Here is a 19,219-nt window from a genome sequence, read left to right as displayed (position 1 = left end):
ACTAACGGCACGGAGGTACACCCTCTGCGTCCCAGTGCTTCCAGCAAGCAAGAAAAACCAAATAAGCAAGCTGGACAGAAAAAACAGCAAACAAAAATAACACAAGCGAAACTTAGCTATGCAGAGCAGCAGGCCACAGGAACGATCCAGGAGGAAGCAAGTCCAATACTAGAACATTGACTGGAAGCCAGGATCAGAGCACCAGGTGGAGTTAAATAGAGCAGCACCTAACGACTTCACCACATCACCTGAGGAAGGAAACTCAGAAGCCGCAGTACCACTCTCCTCCACCAACGGAAGCTCACAGACAGAATCAGCCGAAGTACCACTTGTGACCACAGGAGGGAGCTCTGCCACAGAATTGACAACAGTTACTATGTTACTAATTTAGATTAGCTGACAGGGCTAGATTGGGGTCAGTAAAAATATGCCATAGAAATCTTCATCTACTACAGTATTTTTTATTGACTATAGTCAGGGTTAGTGTCAGTTACGGGAGCTCATTAATTTTTATTTTTTGTACTGACGTCCGTTTAGTAAGTTTGTTTCTTATTTTACCAATTTTTTTTATTTTTATCTTTTTCTTTCTAGATTCTTTTTCTCTTATTCTTTTTGCTATTCTAAATAAAAAAGTTTATACCACTTACACACACCTGAATAAAATTGTTGTTTTACACACGTGAAAAAAATGTCCCACTCCTCCAAATCACTGTATTCAGCCAAGGAGGCATAAGCCTTCCTTGCCTCCGTCACTGATAGGGAGAGGATACCACTTTCCTTTATTTTTCCTCTTCCTCAGTGATACCGAACTGCCACGCAGACACTCCAAGGCAGAAAATGAACCAGCGCCCACCTTTAGTAACCCCCTATGGACCTCGCCCCCCAAGGATTATGAACTACACATTCCTGTTTTTGTGGCGCAATCGGGAATCAAATTTTGACACTACTTGCCTCACAGAACTCAACTTTTTCAAAGTCTTTTTTTGCTGAGAATTTTGTATATCTCATAGTGGCCAAGACCAATATGTACGTCCAACAATTTTTGGCCCAAAACCCCAGTTTATCATATTCTAACTGGACCCTTGTAGATACAGTAGATATGAAGTTTTGGGACCTTGTCCTTCACATGGGGTTAGTGAAGAAGCAAAACTTTGGCAATATTGGAGTTAGGAAGTTTTATAGAACACTCCACTGTGCCACATGGCTATGACCCGTAAACGCTTTGAGGCCATCCAATAATGTTTGCGTTACAATGATAATGCACAATGTCCCCCCAACTGTTACGGACTTTTCAAAGTTTGTCCGGTTATTGTTCACTTTATCAATAAGTTTGCTGAGGTGTACATTCCCAAAGTGACATCTGCGTGGATTAGTCCCTCAGGGTATGTGTCCACGTTCAGGACTGCATCAGGATTTGGTCAGGATTTTATGTAGGTAAAATCCTGACCAAATCTGCACCTGAGGTCACTGGCACGTCACCTGCGTTGTCCTTGCGTTTTTTTGCAATGTAAGGACATGCTGCGTTCTTAAGACGCGCTGCATGTGCGTTTTCGCGGGTATGCCGCATGCGTCTTTAAATGTATAGTGGAGACGGGATTTCATGAAATCACCTCCACTATGCTGTAACATCTGGATGCTGCGTTTTTGACGCTGCGGCTCAACGCAGCGTCAAAAACGCAGCTTTTCCTGAACGTGGAAACATACCCTTACACATTTCAAGAGGCAGCTTGAGAGCCAAGAGAGCTTGAGAGGGCCAAGTGCGGAATGTGAAATTCTACAAGCTGTGAGTGGGTACACACCCAGATTTAGGGTTTATGAAGGGAAGGACTCCCGGATTCAACCTCCTGAATGCCCCCCCTGTCCTGAAAGTGAGTGGGAAAATTGTGTGGGATTTGCTGCACTCCCTACTGGCTGAAGGTTATCATCACTACATAGATAACTTTTACACCAGCATTCCTCTCTTCAAATCCCTTTCTGCCACAGCTCCCGCGGCATGCGGTACTGTCCGCAAAAATCAGAGCGGATTCCCTAGGATGCTAATTGGGCAGCTGCTCAGAAAGGGTGCGTGCATAGAATCATAGCGTTGGAAGGGACCTCCTGGGTCATCGTGTCCAACCCCCTGTGCTCAATGCATAATTCACCAAATCATCCCAGACACATGTCTGTCCAGCCTCTGTTTGAAGACTTCCATTGAAGGAGAACTTGCCACCTCTCATGGCACCTTGTTCCACTCGTTGATAACCTCGCTGTCAAAAAGTTTTTTCTCATATCTAATGTCTCTCCTCCTATTCAGTTTCCTCCCATTGCTTCCAGTCTTTCTTGGGCAAATGAGAATTGGCGTACTAAGGTGAATTTGCACAACAAGCTTTGGGGTCTATTTTCTCCTGTTACCTTTGTGAAAATAAGAACAAATTGGGTAAACTAACATTTTTGTGAAGAAAAAAATAAATGTTATCACCTGAAGAGTTAATACATTTCTTGAATGTGGTTTTGAGCACTTTGAAGGGGGAAGGATTTTAAATGGTGTCACTTTTGGGTATTTTCTGTCTTATACGCCCCCTCCAAAGTCACTTCAAATGTGTACGTGGTCCCTAAAAAAAAAAAAAAAAAAAAACTATTTTTTTTATAAATTTTGTTGTTAAAATGAGAAATTGCTGATCAAATGTAATCCTTCTAACAAAAAAATGTTTAAAAAATTATATTGATGTAACGTAGACATATGGGAAATATTATTTATTAACGACTTCGTGTGACATAACTCTGGTGTAAGGGCACAAGAATGAAAAGTTTGACATTTGCAAAATTTTGAAAATTTTCGCCAAATTTTTGATATTTTTACAAATAAACACAAGTTATATTGAACAATTTTTACCACTATTATGAAGGACAATATGTCTCAGCATCCGTGGGATCTGTTGAAGGGTTCCAGAGTTGCTTCCACATAAAGTGACACTGGTCAGAATTGTAAAATTTGGCCTGGTCACGAAGGTGAAAACAGGCTTGGGGGTGAAGGGGCGAAGATCCAGCCTCATTAGTGGTACTATATATTGTAGGTTTCTGGATGATCCCCTAACTGTATTGTTGTTTTATATAAAGAAGCATTACTATGAGGAGTTGGGAATCCCCCGCACCTGTAGGACTGTGCGTCTCATGCTAGAATAGCCCCACTAAGCTATAGCTTCAACAGTCATGGCCCCTGGCTTCGTATGGAATTTTACATGCTGCTGGGATGTAAGCCAGTCACGTCTGCTCTTTGTAATGTTTGGATTGTGAAGCCCGTGTTGGCGCGTCTCCTGCTCCTGCACGTGATAGTGACTCCACGGTCAGTGTGCTTTGGTTCTTCCAGTAACGTTCTTCATGTCTTCTTTCTTGCAGTTTCCATTTGCTGCTGTTTCTTCATCACCTTTCTGTTCTTGTCAGAGTTGACTGGTTTCATTGCCAATGAAATGTGAGTATTTAGCACCGATAACCCATTAGTTTGACACCTTTGCCAGACACCAGATGGTGTTTAATGCCTAACCTTTTGTTCTTTGAGGTTTAGACTATGTATAATTTTTTGTTTTCATTATTGAAAGAAAGCGCTATTGGCCCAGCTATATATCTAAATAAAAAAAAAATGCTGGTCATTATATTTAACCCCTTTCTGATATTTGTCGTAATAACACTTCCCTGTGCCTGGGGCCTGTCTGACCAGGGACGGATTATTACATCATTTCTTTTAATGTGACACACACACACACACACACACACACACACACACACACACACACACACACAAAAAAAAAAAACGCTATTCAGTGGAGTAGGCATATGCTTTCCTTGCCTCCAACACTGATAGTGAGGGAGAGGATCCCACCTTTCTTTATTTTTCAGACTTGTCCTCCTCAGGTGCTGCAGAAGGTGAAGCAGTGCCTCCCATTCCATAAGATGAGCCAGCTTACCCCCCCCTTCCCATTACTGACCCCGTGTGGACCTCTCACCCCGAAAACTAAGAGCCACTGATTCCTGATTTTGTGACACAATCGAGAAAATAGACCTAGGTTACCCCTATAATTAATAACCAGCAAAGGCTATGCAGACAGCTGCAGGCTGATCTTAATAGCCTAAGAAGGGGCCATGTATACTGCCCACACCTCCCCCCAGGCTATAAACATCAGCTCTCAGCCGCACCAGAAAGATAAGATGTGCCAATTCTGGCACTTAGCCTCGCCCTTCCAACTTGCTCTGTAGCGGGGGTAATGGTAAGAGGCCCCCATTACTAACCCCATAGTCAAATCATATAAAAACACACCCAGAAAAAGTCCTTTAATTGAAAGAATGACACAGACTCCTTTAATAAATCTTAATTAAACCATACTTACGACCTCACCCATTCCACCGACGCCATTGTCTTCTGCAAAAGAGTTAAAATAAAAAACAATATTCTTCACCCTTCCGCTGAGAAGATGATAATCCATTTGTCCCACGACTGGTCTAGCTCTGCTACATCTAGATGGCAGGCAGCATGGTTGCATGATGCGACCATACAGCCTGTCATCCAGCAGAGAAACTGAGCAGCGTGTGCCCAGTGTCTCCCTGTGAGCTCCTATTACCTTTCTGACCGCACTGCGAACGTGAAAAAGTTTTACTGCTCGCAGAGTCATGGGACATCACAGCCAATGAACTCACTTCACCTCTCTGCCATCAGCGGAAGCGCCGTGGGAAAATTTCCGCTTCAGACCAAGTGGGAAGAAGGAGGCTAAGTGCCAGATTTCGCACATCTTATAGATGCGCCTTTTCTCGGGGGTAGCTGAGGGCTGTTTTTAGCCTGGGGGGCAGTATCCATGGCCCCTTCCTAAGCTATTAATATCAGCCCGCAGCTGTCTGCATAGCTTTTGCTGGTTATTAACCCCTTTCTGCCAGCTGACGGAATAGTACGTCAGCTGGCAGATCCCCTGCTTTGAGGTGGGCTCCGGCGGTGAGGCCACCTCAAAACCGCGACATGTCAGCTGTTTTGTACAGCTGACATGTGCGTGCAATGAGCGCGAGCGGAATCGCGATCCACCTGCGCCCATTAACTAGTTAAATGCCGCCGTCAAACGCTGATAGCAGCATTTAACTAGCGCTCCCAGCCGCGCGGCCGGGAGTGCTCGCAGCGCTGACCCCCGTCACATGATCGGGGGTCATCGGTGCATTGCCATAACAACCAGAGGTCTCCTTGAGACCTCTATGGTTGTTGATTGCCGATTGCTTTGAGCGCCACCCTGTGGTCGGCGTTCAAAGCACACCTGCATTTCTGCAACATAAAGGTGATCTGTTCTTCACCTCTATGTAGCAGATTCGATCGTGTAGTGCATGCTTCTAGCCTCCCATGGAGGCTATTGAAGCATGCCAAAATGTAAAAAAAAAAAAGTGTTTAAAAATATAAAAAAAATTAAAAATATATAAAAGTTCAAATCGCCCCAATCAAAATAAAACAATTAAAAAAAATCAAAACCTTCATTTATTTGGTATTGCCGCGTTCAGAATCGCCGGATCTATAAATAAAAACAAAGGATTAACCTGATCGCTAAATGGCGTAGCGAGAAAAAAAATCAAAACGCCAAAATTACGTTTTTTGGTTGACCCCCGACATTGCATTAAAATGCAATAATGGGCGATCAAAAGAACGTATCTGCACCAAAATGGTATCATTAAAAACTCGAGCTCGGCACGCAAAAAATAAGCCCTCACCCGACCCCAGATCATGAAAAATGGAGACGCTATGGGTATTGGAAAATGGCGCAAATTTTTTTTTTTTTTAGCAAACTTTGGAAAAAAATTTTACCACTTAGATAAAAGAGAACCTATACATGTTTGGCGTCTATGAACTCGTAATGACCTGGAGAATCATAATGGCAGATCAGTTTTAGCATTTGGTGAACCTAGCAAAAAAGCCAAACAAAAAACAAGTGTGAGATTGCACTTTTTTTTGCAATTTCATCGCACTTGGAATGTTTTTCCCGTTTTCTGTTACACGGCATGGTAAAACCAATGGTATCGTTCAAAAGTACATCTCTTCCCGCAAAAAATAAGCCCTCACATGGCCATATTGACGGAAAAATAAAAAAGTTATGGCTCTGGGAAGGAGGGGAGCGAAAAAAGAAAAAAGCTCCGGGGTGAAGGGGTTAATTATAGGGGGACCCTACGTAAAATTTTTTTTTGAGTCCCCCATTTTGATCGCCAGTAAAGGCTATGTGTCCAGCTGTGAGCTGATGGTAATAGCCTGTGAAGCTCCATCTGCCCCCAGCCGTCGGCTTTCCTTGTGCTGGTTAAGAAAATTACCACGGAGCCCACGCCATTTTTTCTCCAGAATAATATATATATATATATATATTTCTATGTATCTATGTGTAAATATCTATTCTAACCTGGCATCACTTGAATTGCCGGCTTTTATTCTCTCTCTCTTTCTTTCTTTCTTTCTTTCTTTCTTTCTTTCTTTTTTTCTTTCTTTCTTTTCTTTTTTTCTTTCTTTTTTTCTTTCTTTCTTTTTTTCTTTCTTTCTTTCTTTCTTTCTTTCTTTCTTTCTTTTTTTCTTTCTTTTTTTCTTTCTTTCTTTCTTTCTTTTTCTTTCTTTCTTTTTCTTTCTTTCTTTCTTTCTTTTTTTCTTCTTTTCTTTCTTTTTTTCTCTTTCTTTCTTTCTTTCTTTCTTTCTTTCTTTCTTTCTTTTTTCTTTCTTTCTTTCTTTCTTTCTTTCTTTCTTTCTTTCTTTTTCTTTCTTTTTCCTTTTTTCTTTCTTTCTTTCTTTCTTTCTTTCTTTCTTTCTTTCTTTCTTTCTTTCTTTCTTTCTCTCTATGTTTTGATGAGTATTTCCTTTGAAAACGATGTGTAAATGACACAGAGCAATTCTCTATATATACAGGTCCTTCTAAAAAAATTAGCATATAGTGTTAAATTTCATTATTTACCATAATGTAATGATTACAATTAAACTTTCATATATTATAGATTCATTATCCACCAACTGAAATTTGTCAGGTCTTTTATTGTTTTAATACTGATGATTTTGGCATTTGGCAAATTTAACACTATATGCAAATTTTTTGAGAAGGACCTGTAAAGGCCCCTTCACATTTAGCGACGCTGCAGCGATACCGACAACGATCCGAATCGCTGCAGCGTCGCTGTTTGGTCGCTGGAGAGCTGTCACACAGACCGCTCTCCAGCGACCAACGATGCCGGTAACCAGGGTAAACATCGGGTAACTAAGCGCAGGGCCGCGCTTAGTAACCCGATGTTTACCCTGGTTACCATGCTAAAAGTAAAAAAAAACAAACACTAGATACTTACCTACCGCTGTCTGTCCTCCAGCGCTGCGCTCTGCTTCTCTGCTCTCCTCCTGTACTGGCTGTGAGCCGGAAAGCAGAGCGGTGACGTCACCGCTCTGCTTTCCGGCTCACAGCCAGTGCAGGAGGAGTGCAGAGCACAGCGCTGGAGGACAGACAGCTGTAGGTAAGTATGTAGTGTTTGTTTTTTTTTACTTTTAGGATGGTAACCAGGGTAAACATCGGGTTACTAAGCGCGGCCCTGCGCTTAGTAACCCGATGTTTACCCTGGTTACCAGTGAAGACATCGCTGGATCGGTGTCACACACGCCGATCCAGCGATGTCAGCAGGAGTCCAGCGACGAAATAAAGTTCTGGACTTTATTCAGCGACCAACGATCTCCCAGCAGGGGCCTGATCGTTGGTCGCTGTCACACATAACGATTTCATTAACGATATCGTTGCTACGTCACAAATAGCAACGATATCGTTAACAATATCGTTATGTGTGAAGGTACCTTTAGCTCATGTTAAAATCTCATTGCATTCGGATAGCAATCACACTGCATTCAGATGTAAATCAGATGCTAGGTGTGAAAATCAGATTATACTCGCATGCCTGTCCTCTGTTTTTTTGGCCCTGATATCGGAACGTTTTTTTTTTTTTTTTCACACATATGGTTATAAGCCAATAAAGGGACAGTGGTCAGATTTGTAAAAATTGGCTCAGTCCTTAACGTGCAAACTACCTTTGGGGTTACAGGGGTTAATAAAGGGTATCTGTTACCTGCATTTTTTTTCCCCCTACCCTATCTGAGAGAAGCGTGATGTAGGGACTGAGACCTTGATTCCAGCAATGTATCACTTCATGAACAGCTTGCTGCAGTTTTGGGGGAAAAAACTACTTTATCTGCTGCATATCGAACAGTTCTCTGAATACCGAGCTCTGTGTAACTTCGCCCACACCACTGATCGGCAGCTTTCTTCGTGTGCTGTGCATAGGCAAAAAGCTGACAATGTTAGGAATAGGGTTATACAAAGCTCATGAATATGGAGGACTACATGGCAGCAGTCTTGCGTGTCCGCTAGTGATATACTCCTACACCCCTTGGCATGTTTTTGTTTCTTTTCTCCCCCTCTTCCAAAGGCCATAACTTTTTTTTTTCCATCCATGTAGCCATATGAGGGCTTGTGTTTTTTTGTGGGACGAGTTGTACTTTTGTGTTACTTCATTCATTTGATGATGTGATGCACTAGAAAGCGGGAAAGCAATTCCAAGTGCATTGAAATAGCAAAAAAAAGTGAATTATTTTTTTGAGGAGGTGGTAAGAGTTTATTTACCATGTTCATTGTAGGGTTAAACTGACCTGGGAATATGATTCTCCGGGTCAGTATGATTTCGCAGATACAAAATATGTATGTGTGTGTGTGTATATATATTTTATATTTAAGCGGTGAGCAAAAAAAAAATTCGGAAATTTATTTTTTAAAAAACAAAACTTTGCTTTTTGCCTATTTCCTCGAGAACTGTAATGCTTTAAATTCCGAAATTTGTAGGGAAAGACGTTTGTTCTTTTGTCGCCATTTTCTGAGACCCGTAGCGTCTCCATTTTTAGCGATATTGGACTTATTGTTTGTACCCTGAGCTGACATTTTTCCTGATACCATTTTGGGGCAGATACAATGTTTTGATCGCCTCTTATTTCATTTATTGCAGTGTACAGGCCAGCTTCCACGAAAAAAATCGTCATGACAAGCACGGAGGTCTTCAGCAGACCTTCTGCTGTCATGGCAACCCATCGGCGCCCCACGATCACGTAATGCAATATTGCTTGTTGTGATTGGTGGATCGTGTGTTATCCGTTTTGTACAGAAGTGTTACCAGTCCTTTTAATTCAGCCTCTGCTGATGAGGAGACTGTTAAAAACCCTTCCTGAAAGGACAGGACACCGTAGTCTATAAGAGCCCTAGTGGCCACTTTGATAATTGCTTTTTTTTTTTTTTTTTTTAACCAAACGTTGTGATTATGAAAAAAAAATTAACGTATTTGTAAAAAAAATACATTAACGCGTAAACTTCATTTAAAGTAATTTCCTGATGATGGCATTCTTTTAAGCAGTGTGTATTACAGACATGCAAAGATATCCACACCAATTATATAGCCATTCAGGAAGACTACGTAAGCAATTATTACACGTCACATATTTAATATCCCTATGGTTGTAATATAGACAAACATCCCAACAATGTGTGGTGAATCACAAGTAAGCCTTGTATTTACATGTCCCGCTCACCAACGGTTAACTCAGCCACCATTAAATCTGTGACGTGTATGATTCTGATGGTAGGGACAGATTTCCAAGAATCAGCCTGTATATACATATGTTATCAATGTAACCCTACTCATAATTACGTAGGAATCCATATACTGTACAGTTGTGGCCAAAAGTATTGACACCCATGCAATTCTGTCAGATAATACTCCGTTTCTTCCTGAAAATGATTGTAATCACAAATTCTTTGGTATTATTATCTTCATTTAATTTGTCCTAAATGAAAAAACACAAAAGAGAATGAAGCAAAAGCAAAACCTTGATCATTTCACACAAAACTCAAAAAATGGGCCAGACAAAAGTATTGGCACCCTCAGCCTAATACTTGGTTGCACAACCTTTAGCCAAAATAACTACGACCAACCGCTTCCGGTAACTATCAATGAGTTTCTTACAATGCTCTGCTGGAATTTTAGACCATTCTTCTTTGGCAAACTGCTCCAGGTCCCTGATATTTGAAGGGTGCCTTCTCCAAACTGCCATTTTTAGATCTCTCCACAGGTGTTCTATGGGATTCAGGTCTGGACTCATTGCTGGCCACCTTAGAAGTCTCCATTGCTTTCTCTCAAACCATTTTCTAGTGCTTTTTGAAGTGTGTTTTGGGTCATTTTCCTGCTGGAAGACCCATGACCTCTGAGGGAGACCCAGCTTTCTCACACTGGGCCCTACATTATGCGTGTTCTTTTCTTTGAATGCCTCTTTTTTTCTCCTGTAAACTCTATGTTGATGCCTTTGCCCAAAAAGCTCTACTTTTGTCTCATCTGACCAGAGAACATTCTTCCAAAACGTTTAGGCTTTTTCAGGTCAGTTTTGGCAAACTCCAACCTGGCTTTTTTATGTCTCGGGGTAAGAAGTTGGGTCTTCCTTGGGTCTCCTACCATACAGTCCCTTTTCATTCAGACGCCGACGGATAGTACGGGTTGACACTGTTGTACCCTCGGACTGCAGGGCAGCTTGAACTTGTTTGGATGTTAGTCGAGGTTCTTTATCCAACATCCGCACAGTCTTGCGTTGAAATCTCTTGTCAATTTTTCTTTTCCGTCCACATCTAGGGAGGTTAGCCACAGTGCCATGGGCTTTAAACTTCTTGATGACACTGCGCACGGTCTTTGGAGATGGACTTGTAGCCTTGAGATTGCTCATGCTTCCTCACAATTTGGTTTCTCAAGTCCTCAGACAGTTCTTTGGTCTTCTTTCTTTTCTCCATGCTCAATGTGGTACACACAAGGACACAGGACAGAGGTTGAGTCAACTTTAATCCATGTCAACTGGCTGCAAGTGTGATTTAGTTATCGCCAACACCTGTTAGGTGCCACAGGTAAGTTACAGGTGCTGTTAATTACACAAATTAGAGAAGCATCACATGATTTTTCGAACAGTGCCAATACTTTTGTCCATCCCCTTTTTTATGTTTGGTGTGGAATTACCGTATATCCAATTTGGCTTTAGGACAATTCTTTTTGTGTTTTTTTTCATTTAAGATAAATTAAATGAAGATAATAATAACAAAGAATTTGTGATTGCAATCATTTTCAGGAAGAAACTGAGTATTAACTGACAGAATTGCAGGGGTGTCAATACTTTTGGCCACATCTATATGTATGGGTGAGAATCGAAAAATTGAATGTCTGTTCAGATGACACTTACTAATCATGTACAATCCCAAATACTGTCCTGTTCCTTTCAAGGATAATCTCAAGTTTTAGCGTTATCCGCTGTGCACAGGATAGGGGATATCTTCCTGGTTGCTGATTCCCCCACTGATCCCAAGAACCAGGGCTCTTCAGAAGGTTGGAGTGGTGGTCGATCAGGCATACTGCCGCTACATTAATTTTTAATAGGACCTCTAGGTATTGTTAAACGCTACGCTCAGACGGTCATTCATAAGAGTGACTGGCGCTGCAGTGGAATGATCCATCGCCGTTCCATTCATACTTAGGACTGTTGTGAACCCCAGCAGTTGGACCCCAAGCGGTGGGTATGTTTTCCCGCATCCCACCGATGGGGGATAACTTTCAAACTTCAAGAATGTCCCTTTAAAGCAAAACCTACATTTTCCACTCATCTGTGCACAGATTACATATTCCTGAAGGCATTTCCTAATATAAGGTAATTGTTTTCCTGGCTACTCCTTCGCTTGCCACTGACATTCTTGAAGCCCTTGTAATGTTCTCTGGACAATGTGCTACCTCCCATCCAGTATCATTCTACAGAAACATTCACTAAGTGAATCTCCTTCATCATCGATTGTTCCCAGGCTGCACTATTCTCCAGTTATTCCCTCCATTCTATATTCAAAATGATCAATCCAGATTTTCTTCCCTAAGTCAGTGACTTTTAGCACTAGTTTCATAATCTCAGAAAAACAGGATTCCGACATATCCCCCAGCAAAACCCCACACGAGTGCAATGAACTCCTTTTTTTTTTTTTTTTTTTCTTTTAATCTAGTGAGATGCACACAAAAAAGACTGATACCTCTAAACAAAGGCCAGATAATGAGCAGAGAAATTCTTCCTGCCACATTATATTGAATGGATCCGTCAGATGTTCCATGTAAATCACGTATTTCAGAGATTTAAACAGAAAGTGCTCAGTGTAGTGCACAGGATAAATGTGAATCTAGTCTTAATCAGTGTACCTAAAATTGAAACACCTAAAATAATGGTACCAATAAAAATTTTAGCTCAACTCCCAAACACAAGCCCCCAGTCAGGACCATTATTTTTTCAAAAGCAATAAATATAGGGAGTTTAAAGAAAAAAAATCCACAAAATTTGGACTCAAATTCAGATTCCCCTTACCTGCTAAGCCCTACAGTGTGGCAAAATCACAGTCAGCTTCCAAGTGTTAAACATTGTACAGGGTGCGTGTCTCTAGAAGCCTGGCACAATGTATTGTCACTAAGCTGGCATATTTGCAATTCTCGCTGTGGAACACCGAGAGCATGTTTAGTTTTGGAAAATGCCCAGCCAGATAAAAAAAAAAAAAAAAAAATCATTACCATGTAGATAAACTCACTTAGGGAGGTAATGTACAAAATGAGGTCACATGAGGGGGCTTTCTACCATACCGCTACAAGTTGCCTCTTACACCAGCAACGGTTTGGACGTAACTTGCTCAAGAGCTGACCGCAGAACAAGCAAATTTGGCTCCAGTAGATGTTTTAGATGAACATCTCCTGCCCTGTGTACTGACAAGACAGATGCCCTCCTCTTCTGATATCATCCTCTCCTTGGCCCACGTCTGGTTCCCAAGTCATGAGATATCAACGTCGTCGTCTTTGATTCGGTTGACCTCTCTGTGTAGGAAATGGAGTGAGCTTCTGGTGAGCCTTGGGGTTAATGTTTCTGGATTTTATTTTTTATATTCTATCTCTCAATGTTAAAATTAACCTACCCTTAAAATGATAGACTCATGTCTTTGTCAGTGGGCAAGCTTACAAAATCATCAAGGGATCAAATACTTATTTCCCCCACTGTACCACTGTCAAAAGACCCCTTTTGGCAGAATCAGCCTCTCCAAGATCGTAATCGGGAGTGACGATCATTGCCATGGTACCCTCAGGTCATTTGATGACCCCAGGTTATGATGGTCTGTGAGATTCCACTATAAGCCTGGTCTCGCAGGCTGCGTCAGTGACTCGCTGATAGGTCCCATACACCCCAGTGCACGAGTGCTGCATTGCATGAGACCAACGATCGATGTGAACATTATACTTGTCCCGCAGTTTAACCGGGGGCGGGGTCACACTTGCGTTTCTCGCATTACACACGCAAGTGTGACCAAGGCCGCCATAATTGGTATCGCCGCATACGGAACAACCAGATCTATAAAACAGGTACATTATTTATTCCTTACCGCGAACACCATAAAAATATTCTTTAAAAACATGCCAAAACTGCCTCTTTTTCATCATACTGACACATAAAAATGATTAAAACGCAATCAAAAAGTCATAGGTAGAAAATTATGGTTCAAAGGAAAACTCTAAACCGGTGTGCAAAAAGTAAGCCCTTATTTGGCTCATACGGCAAAAAAATAAGTTACAGCTCTCAGAATATGGAGATGCAAAAACTGTCATTTTTGTCAAATATTGTTTTTAGTCTGTAAAAATATCAAAGCATAAATTTAAATAAATCTGGTATCGCTGTAATTGAACTGACCTGACGAACAAATGTGTCCTATCACTTTTACCACACTGTGAAAGGTGCAACAAATAAAAAGTAAAAACAATAACTGAATTGCTGTTTTTCTCGATTCTGCATCCAAAAACCTGATTTAAAAAATAGAACCAAAAAAATCTCTAAATCGTCACAAAAAATAAGCCGTCACTCGGCTCTGTTCTCCAAAAAGTAAAAAAGTTACAGCTCTCAGAATGTTAACGAAAACTATTTTTTTTCATTTATTTTTTTTAATAAAAAAGCATTTTTACTGTGTGATGGCAGCAAAACATAAAAAAACATAAATCTGGTATCGCTGGACTCGCACTGACCCGAAGAATAAATCTAATTATTCCGCACAGTGAACTGCGCAAAAATAAGAACTATTATTGTACTGCTGTCTATTTGCTCATTCTACCTCCCAAAAATCGGAATATGGCTCTACTCCCATTTATTCTCCATGTAAATCCCAAAAAACCTGATTCAGACTAAAATTCCCGACAGAACCACTCACTCATGAGGCACATAGAGTCCTTTTCGACTCAATCTGATCTTCCATCTAATCTCTGTTCTGGTGGGTTTTTGAGGTTTTTTTTTTTTTAGTGCACAATTGTGGTCGACCACAGATCTGTGAATTCCTTAAGGTACCGTCACATTTAGCGACGTTGCAGCGATCTAAACAACGATGCCGATCGCTGCAGCGTCGCTGTGTGGTCGCTGGAGAGCTGTCACACAGACAGCTCTCCAACGACCAACTATGCGAAGTCCCCTGGTAACCAGGGTAAACATCGGGTTACTAAGCGCAGGGCCGCGCTTAGTAACCCGATGTTTACCCTGGTTACCAGTGTAAATGTAAAAAAAACCAAACACTACATACTTACATTCCGGTGTCTGTCCCCTGGCGCTCTGCTTCCCTGCACTGACTGTGAGCGCCTGCTGGCCGTTAAGCAGAGCGGTGACGTCACCGCTGTAATCTGCTTTACGGCTGGCCGGCGCTGACACAGTGCAGGGAAGCAGAACGCCGAGGGACGCGACAGACACCGGAATGTAAGTGTGTAGTGTTTTTTTTTTTTTTACATTTACACTGGTAACCAGGGTAAACATCGGGTTACTAAGCGCGGCCATGTGCTTAGTAACCCGATGTTTACCCTGGTTACCAGTGAAGACATTGCTGAATCGGCGTCACACACGCCAATTCAGCGATATCTGCGGGAGATCCAGCGACGAAATAAAGTTCTGGACTTTCTGCACCGACCAATGATGGCACAGCAGGATCCTGATCGCTGCTGCGTGTCAAACACAACGATATCGCTATCCAGGACGCTGCAACGTCACGGATCGCTAGCGATATAATTGTTCAGTGTGAAGGTACCTTAAGAAAATTAATACCACCGGAACAGACGCCAAATGGAGTATTAATTGTCTTCAGCTGCCTCATTATGGTGGGTGGTTCCTTTGGAGGTTTCATCTGAATCGCACCTTTGCGGGATTTACATGTGAACTTGGATGTAAATGCAGTACATTATATGATGGCTCTACACTGTATGGGGGCACAATGTATGGGAACTATACTTGCATACAGGCCTGTGGAGTCATTATAAAATGGACCTACTCCTAAAATATATAATAGAGTTCAGTGCAGGATGTGCTGTAAATGTTTTTATAATAATTTGGGAGAGTTATGAAATGTCCTATAAATGTCTTTTTTGTTCCTGATCTAAGGATCTCGGCTTTTAGTGGAGATTAATCTGTGCTGCTCTTTATGTATATGTACATGCTCAGTAATGACCAGTGCTGTGGAGATGAACCTGTGCTGCACTTTATGTACATGTTCAGAAGTGAGGCAGGGCTGTGGAGATGAATCTGCTGCACTTTATATACATGTTCAGAAGTGAGGCAGGGCTGTGGAGATGAATCTGTGCTGCACTTTATGTACATGTTTAGAAGTGAGGCAGGGCTGTGGAGATGAATCTGCTGCACTGTATGTACATGCTCAGTAGTGAGGCAGGGCTGTGGAGATGAACCTGTGCTGCACTTTATGTACATGTTCAGAAGTGAGGCAGGGCTGTGGAGATGAATCTGCTGCACTTTATATACATGCTCAGTAGTGAGGCAGGGCTGTGGAGATGAACCTGTGCTGCACTTTATGTACATGTTCAGAAGTGAGGCAGGGCTCTGGAGATGAATCTGCTGCACTTTATATACATGTTCAGAAGTGACGCAGGGCTGTGGAGATGAATCTGCTGCACTTTATGTACATGTTCAGAAGTGAGGCAGGGCTGTGGAGATGAATCTGTGCTGCACTTTATGTACATGCTCAGAAGTGAGGCAGGGCTGTGGAGTCGGAGTTGGTGGTTTGAGTATGGTGTGGGCTCAGTTCCGTACATGGGAACCAGATGTAGAACATACAAGTAGATACTACATTGGGAAGGGGTCAATGATCCTAGCTTTACAAGTTACTGCACTCTCAAAGTCCTATTTTCCTATTCCCTTTAAGTACAAGAAAAGAAAACGCGTTCATCATGTGGCACAAACCACGTGACATGTACACCATGAACTATAATTGGTCTCGCTTGATTAGGGTGTCTATCATTTTAACCATAAAGTAGCAGGATATGCTGAACTCTTCTTTCAGCAGATTTTTTTGATGAAGCTTCCTTAAAGGTTGGGTTGACCTTTGCATTTGAGCCTCTAGGAATCGTATCCTTTCTGTCTGTGTATGTTCAAGGAATATGTCTTGACATATGTGATTAATGAATGCCCTGTCAAAACCAACCTAAGTATATTTTGTCCAGTGAAAACCTCTTTCGTAGCCTACCATGTGAAAAAAAACAACAAATTCTCTGAAGATGATCCTTCCCTACTCACTGGATTCCTATCCACTGTTTCTTCCTTTCTTTATTCACTGATTCACACTAGTTACACACTGAAATCATCTCTCGATAGCCTGAGTATCTGATTAGTTATGATCCCCATGGCATCGAGATCGCCATTCTCCTAGCAACCATAATAGTACATAGCTACTATTCTAAGAACACACAGAATATTACATTACTGAAATATGAGTTGTCAATCCTCTATGAGGATGTGGTAACATGAAAGATATGCTAATCGGCGTGCCCTACTAACACCGCAGAATCAGCTCATGCTCCAGGGCGCTGTCACTTCCTGGGTGTTACATGGGGATTCCAGGCCGCTTATTACAGCGTTGGTGCTCCCACCCCAGGACACATCCACTTTCATTTTGCATCTTGTTCATGTGGAAATTTTAGCTAAAAGTGTCTAATCCAGCAGATACTTTTGCTCATATACCCAGATCATTAGTGTGATATAGAGATATATATATATATATATATATATATATATATATATATATACACACACACACACACACACACACACACACACACACACACACACACACACACACACACACACACACACACACTAGCAGAAGAGCCCAGCGTTGCCTGGGCATAGTAAATATCTGTGGTTAGTTATAGCACCTCACTTCTCTTATTTTCCCATCACGCCTCTCATTTTCCCAATCACATCTTTCATTTTCCCCCTCACACCTCTCATTTTCTCCCTCACTCCTCTCATTCCCCCCTAACACTTGTCATTTCGACCTCACATCTGTCATTTTCTGATCACTCCACTATTTTCCTCACTCCTCTCATTTTGCACTCTCGCCTTTTCATTTTCACCTCACACCTCTCATTTTCACCTCATCACCTCAGTATATACATGTTTGTCATCTCCCTTATATATAGTATACATGTGTATGTCATCTCCTGTATATAGTATATACCTGCTGTGTGTCATCTCCCCTATATATAGTATATACCTGAATGTCATCTCCTTCTATATATAGTATATACCTGTATGTAATCTCCTCCTGTATATAGTATATGCCTGTGTGTCATCTCCCCTGTATATAGTATATATCTGTGTGTCATCTCCTCCTGTATATAGTATATACCTGTAGGTCATCTGCTCCTGTATATAGTATATACCTGTGTGCCATCTCCTCCTGTATATAGTATATACCTGTATGTCATCTCCTCCTGTATATATATGTACCTGTATGTCATCTCCTCCTCTATATAGTATATACCTGTGTCATCTCTCCTGTATATAGTATATACCTGTGTCATCTCCTGCATATAGTATATACCTGCATGTCATCTTCTATATATAGCATATACCTGTATGTCATCTCCTCCTGTATATAGTATATACCTGTATGTCATCTCCTCCTGTATATATATGTACCTGTATGTCATCTCCTCCTGTATATAGTATATACCTGTATGTCATCTCCTCCTGTATATATATGTACCTGTATGTCATCTCCTCCTCTATATAGTATATACCTGTGTCATCTCTCCTGTATATAGTATATATCTGAGTGTCATCTCCTCCTGCATATAGTATATACCTGCATGTCATCTTCTATATATAGCATATACCTGTATGTCATCTCCTGTATATATATGTACCTGTATGTCATCTCCTCCTCTATATAGTATATACCTGTGTGTCACCTCTCCTGTATATAGTATATATCTGTGTGTCATCTCCCCTGTGTATAGTATATACCTGTGTGTCATCTCCTCCTGTATTAGACCTCGTTCACACGTTATTTGCTCAGTATTTTTACCTCAGTATTTGTAAGTTAAATTGGCAGCCTGATAAATCCCCAGCCAACAGGAAGCCCTCCCCCTGGCAGTATATATTATCTCACACATACACATCATAGACAGGTCATGTGACTGACAGCTGCTGTATTTCCTATATGGTACATTTGTTGTAGTTTGTCTGCTTATTAATCAGATTTTTATTTTTGAAGGATAATACCAGACTTGTGTGTGTTTTAGGGCGAGTTCCGTTTGTCAAGTTGTGTGTGTTGAGTTGCGTGTGGCAACATGCGTGTAGCAACTTTTTGTGTGTCGAGTTGCATGTGACAGGTTAGTGTAGCAAGTTGTGTGCAGCAAGTTTTGCGCATGGCGAGTTTTGCGCGTGGCGAGTTTTATGTGTGGTGCGTTTTGAGTATGTGCAAGTTTTGTGTGAGGCAACTTTTGCATGTGTTGCAACTTTTGTGCATGTGGCAATTTTTCCGCGTGTGCAAGTTTTGCGTGTGGCGAGTTTTCCATGAGGTGAGTTTTGCACTTGTGGCGAGTTTTGCAAGAGCCTAGTTTTTGCATGTGGCGAGTTCTGCGCGTGGCGAATTTTGAGTGGCGACTTTTGTGTTTCGACTTTTATGTGGCGAGGTTGGTGTATTTGTGGTGAAATGTGTGCTGAGGGTAATATGTGTTCAAGCACGAGGTAGTGTGTGGCGCATTTTGTGTGTGTTCATATCCCCGTGTGTGGTGAGTATCCCATGTCGGGGCCCCACCTTAGCAACTGTACGGTATATACTCTTTGGCGCCATCGCTC

The 19,219-nt window shown here is 41.6% G+C and overlaps 1 protein-coding gene across 1 annotated transcript in view; it reads left to right on the top strand.

The window, feature by feature from the left end:
• Positions 1-19,219, top strand: part of ERGIC1 (endoplasmic reticulum-golgi intermediate compartment 1) — a 108,778-nt gene that overhangs the window by 33,170 nt on the left and 56,389 nt on the right. Inside the window, exon 3 of the mRNA XM_069764101.1 lies at positions 3,376-3,448. Within this exon, the coding sequence (XP_069620202.1) occupies positions 3,376-3,448 (73 nt within the window). The remainder of the gene's footprint in view (positions 1-3,375; positions 3,449-19,219) is intronic.

Source organism: Ranitomeya imitator, chromosome 4, assembly GCF_032444005.1.
Source record: "Ranitomeya imitator isolate aRanImi1 chromosome 4, aRanImi1.pri, whole genome shotgun sequence".
NCBI lineage: Eukaryota > Metazoa > Chordata > Amphibia > Anura > Dendrobatidae > Ranitomeya > Ranitomeya imitator.
Note: the sequence above shows the minus strand (reverse complement) of the source record. Positions and strands in the feature narration are given on the sequence as shown.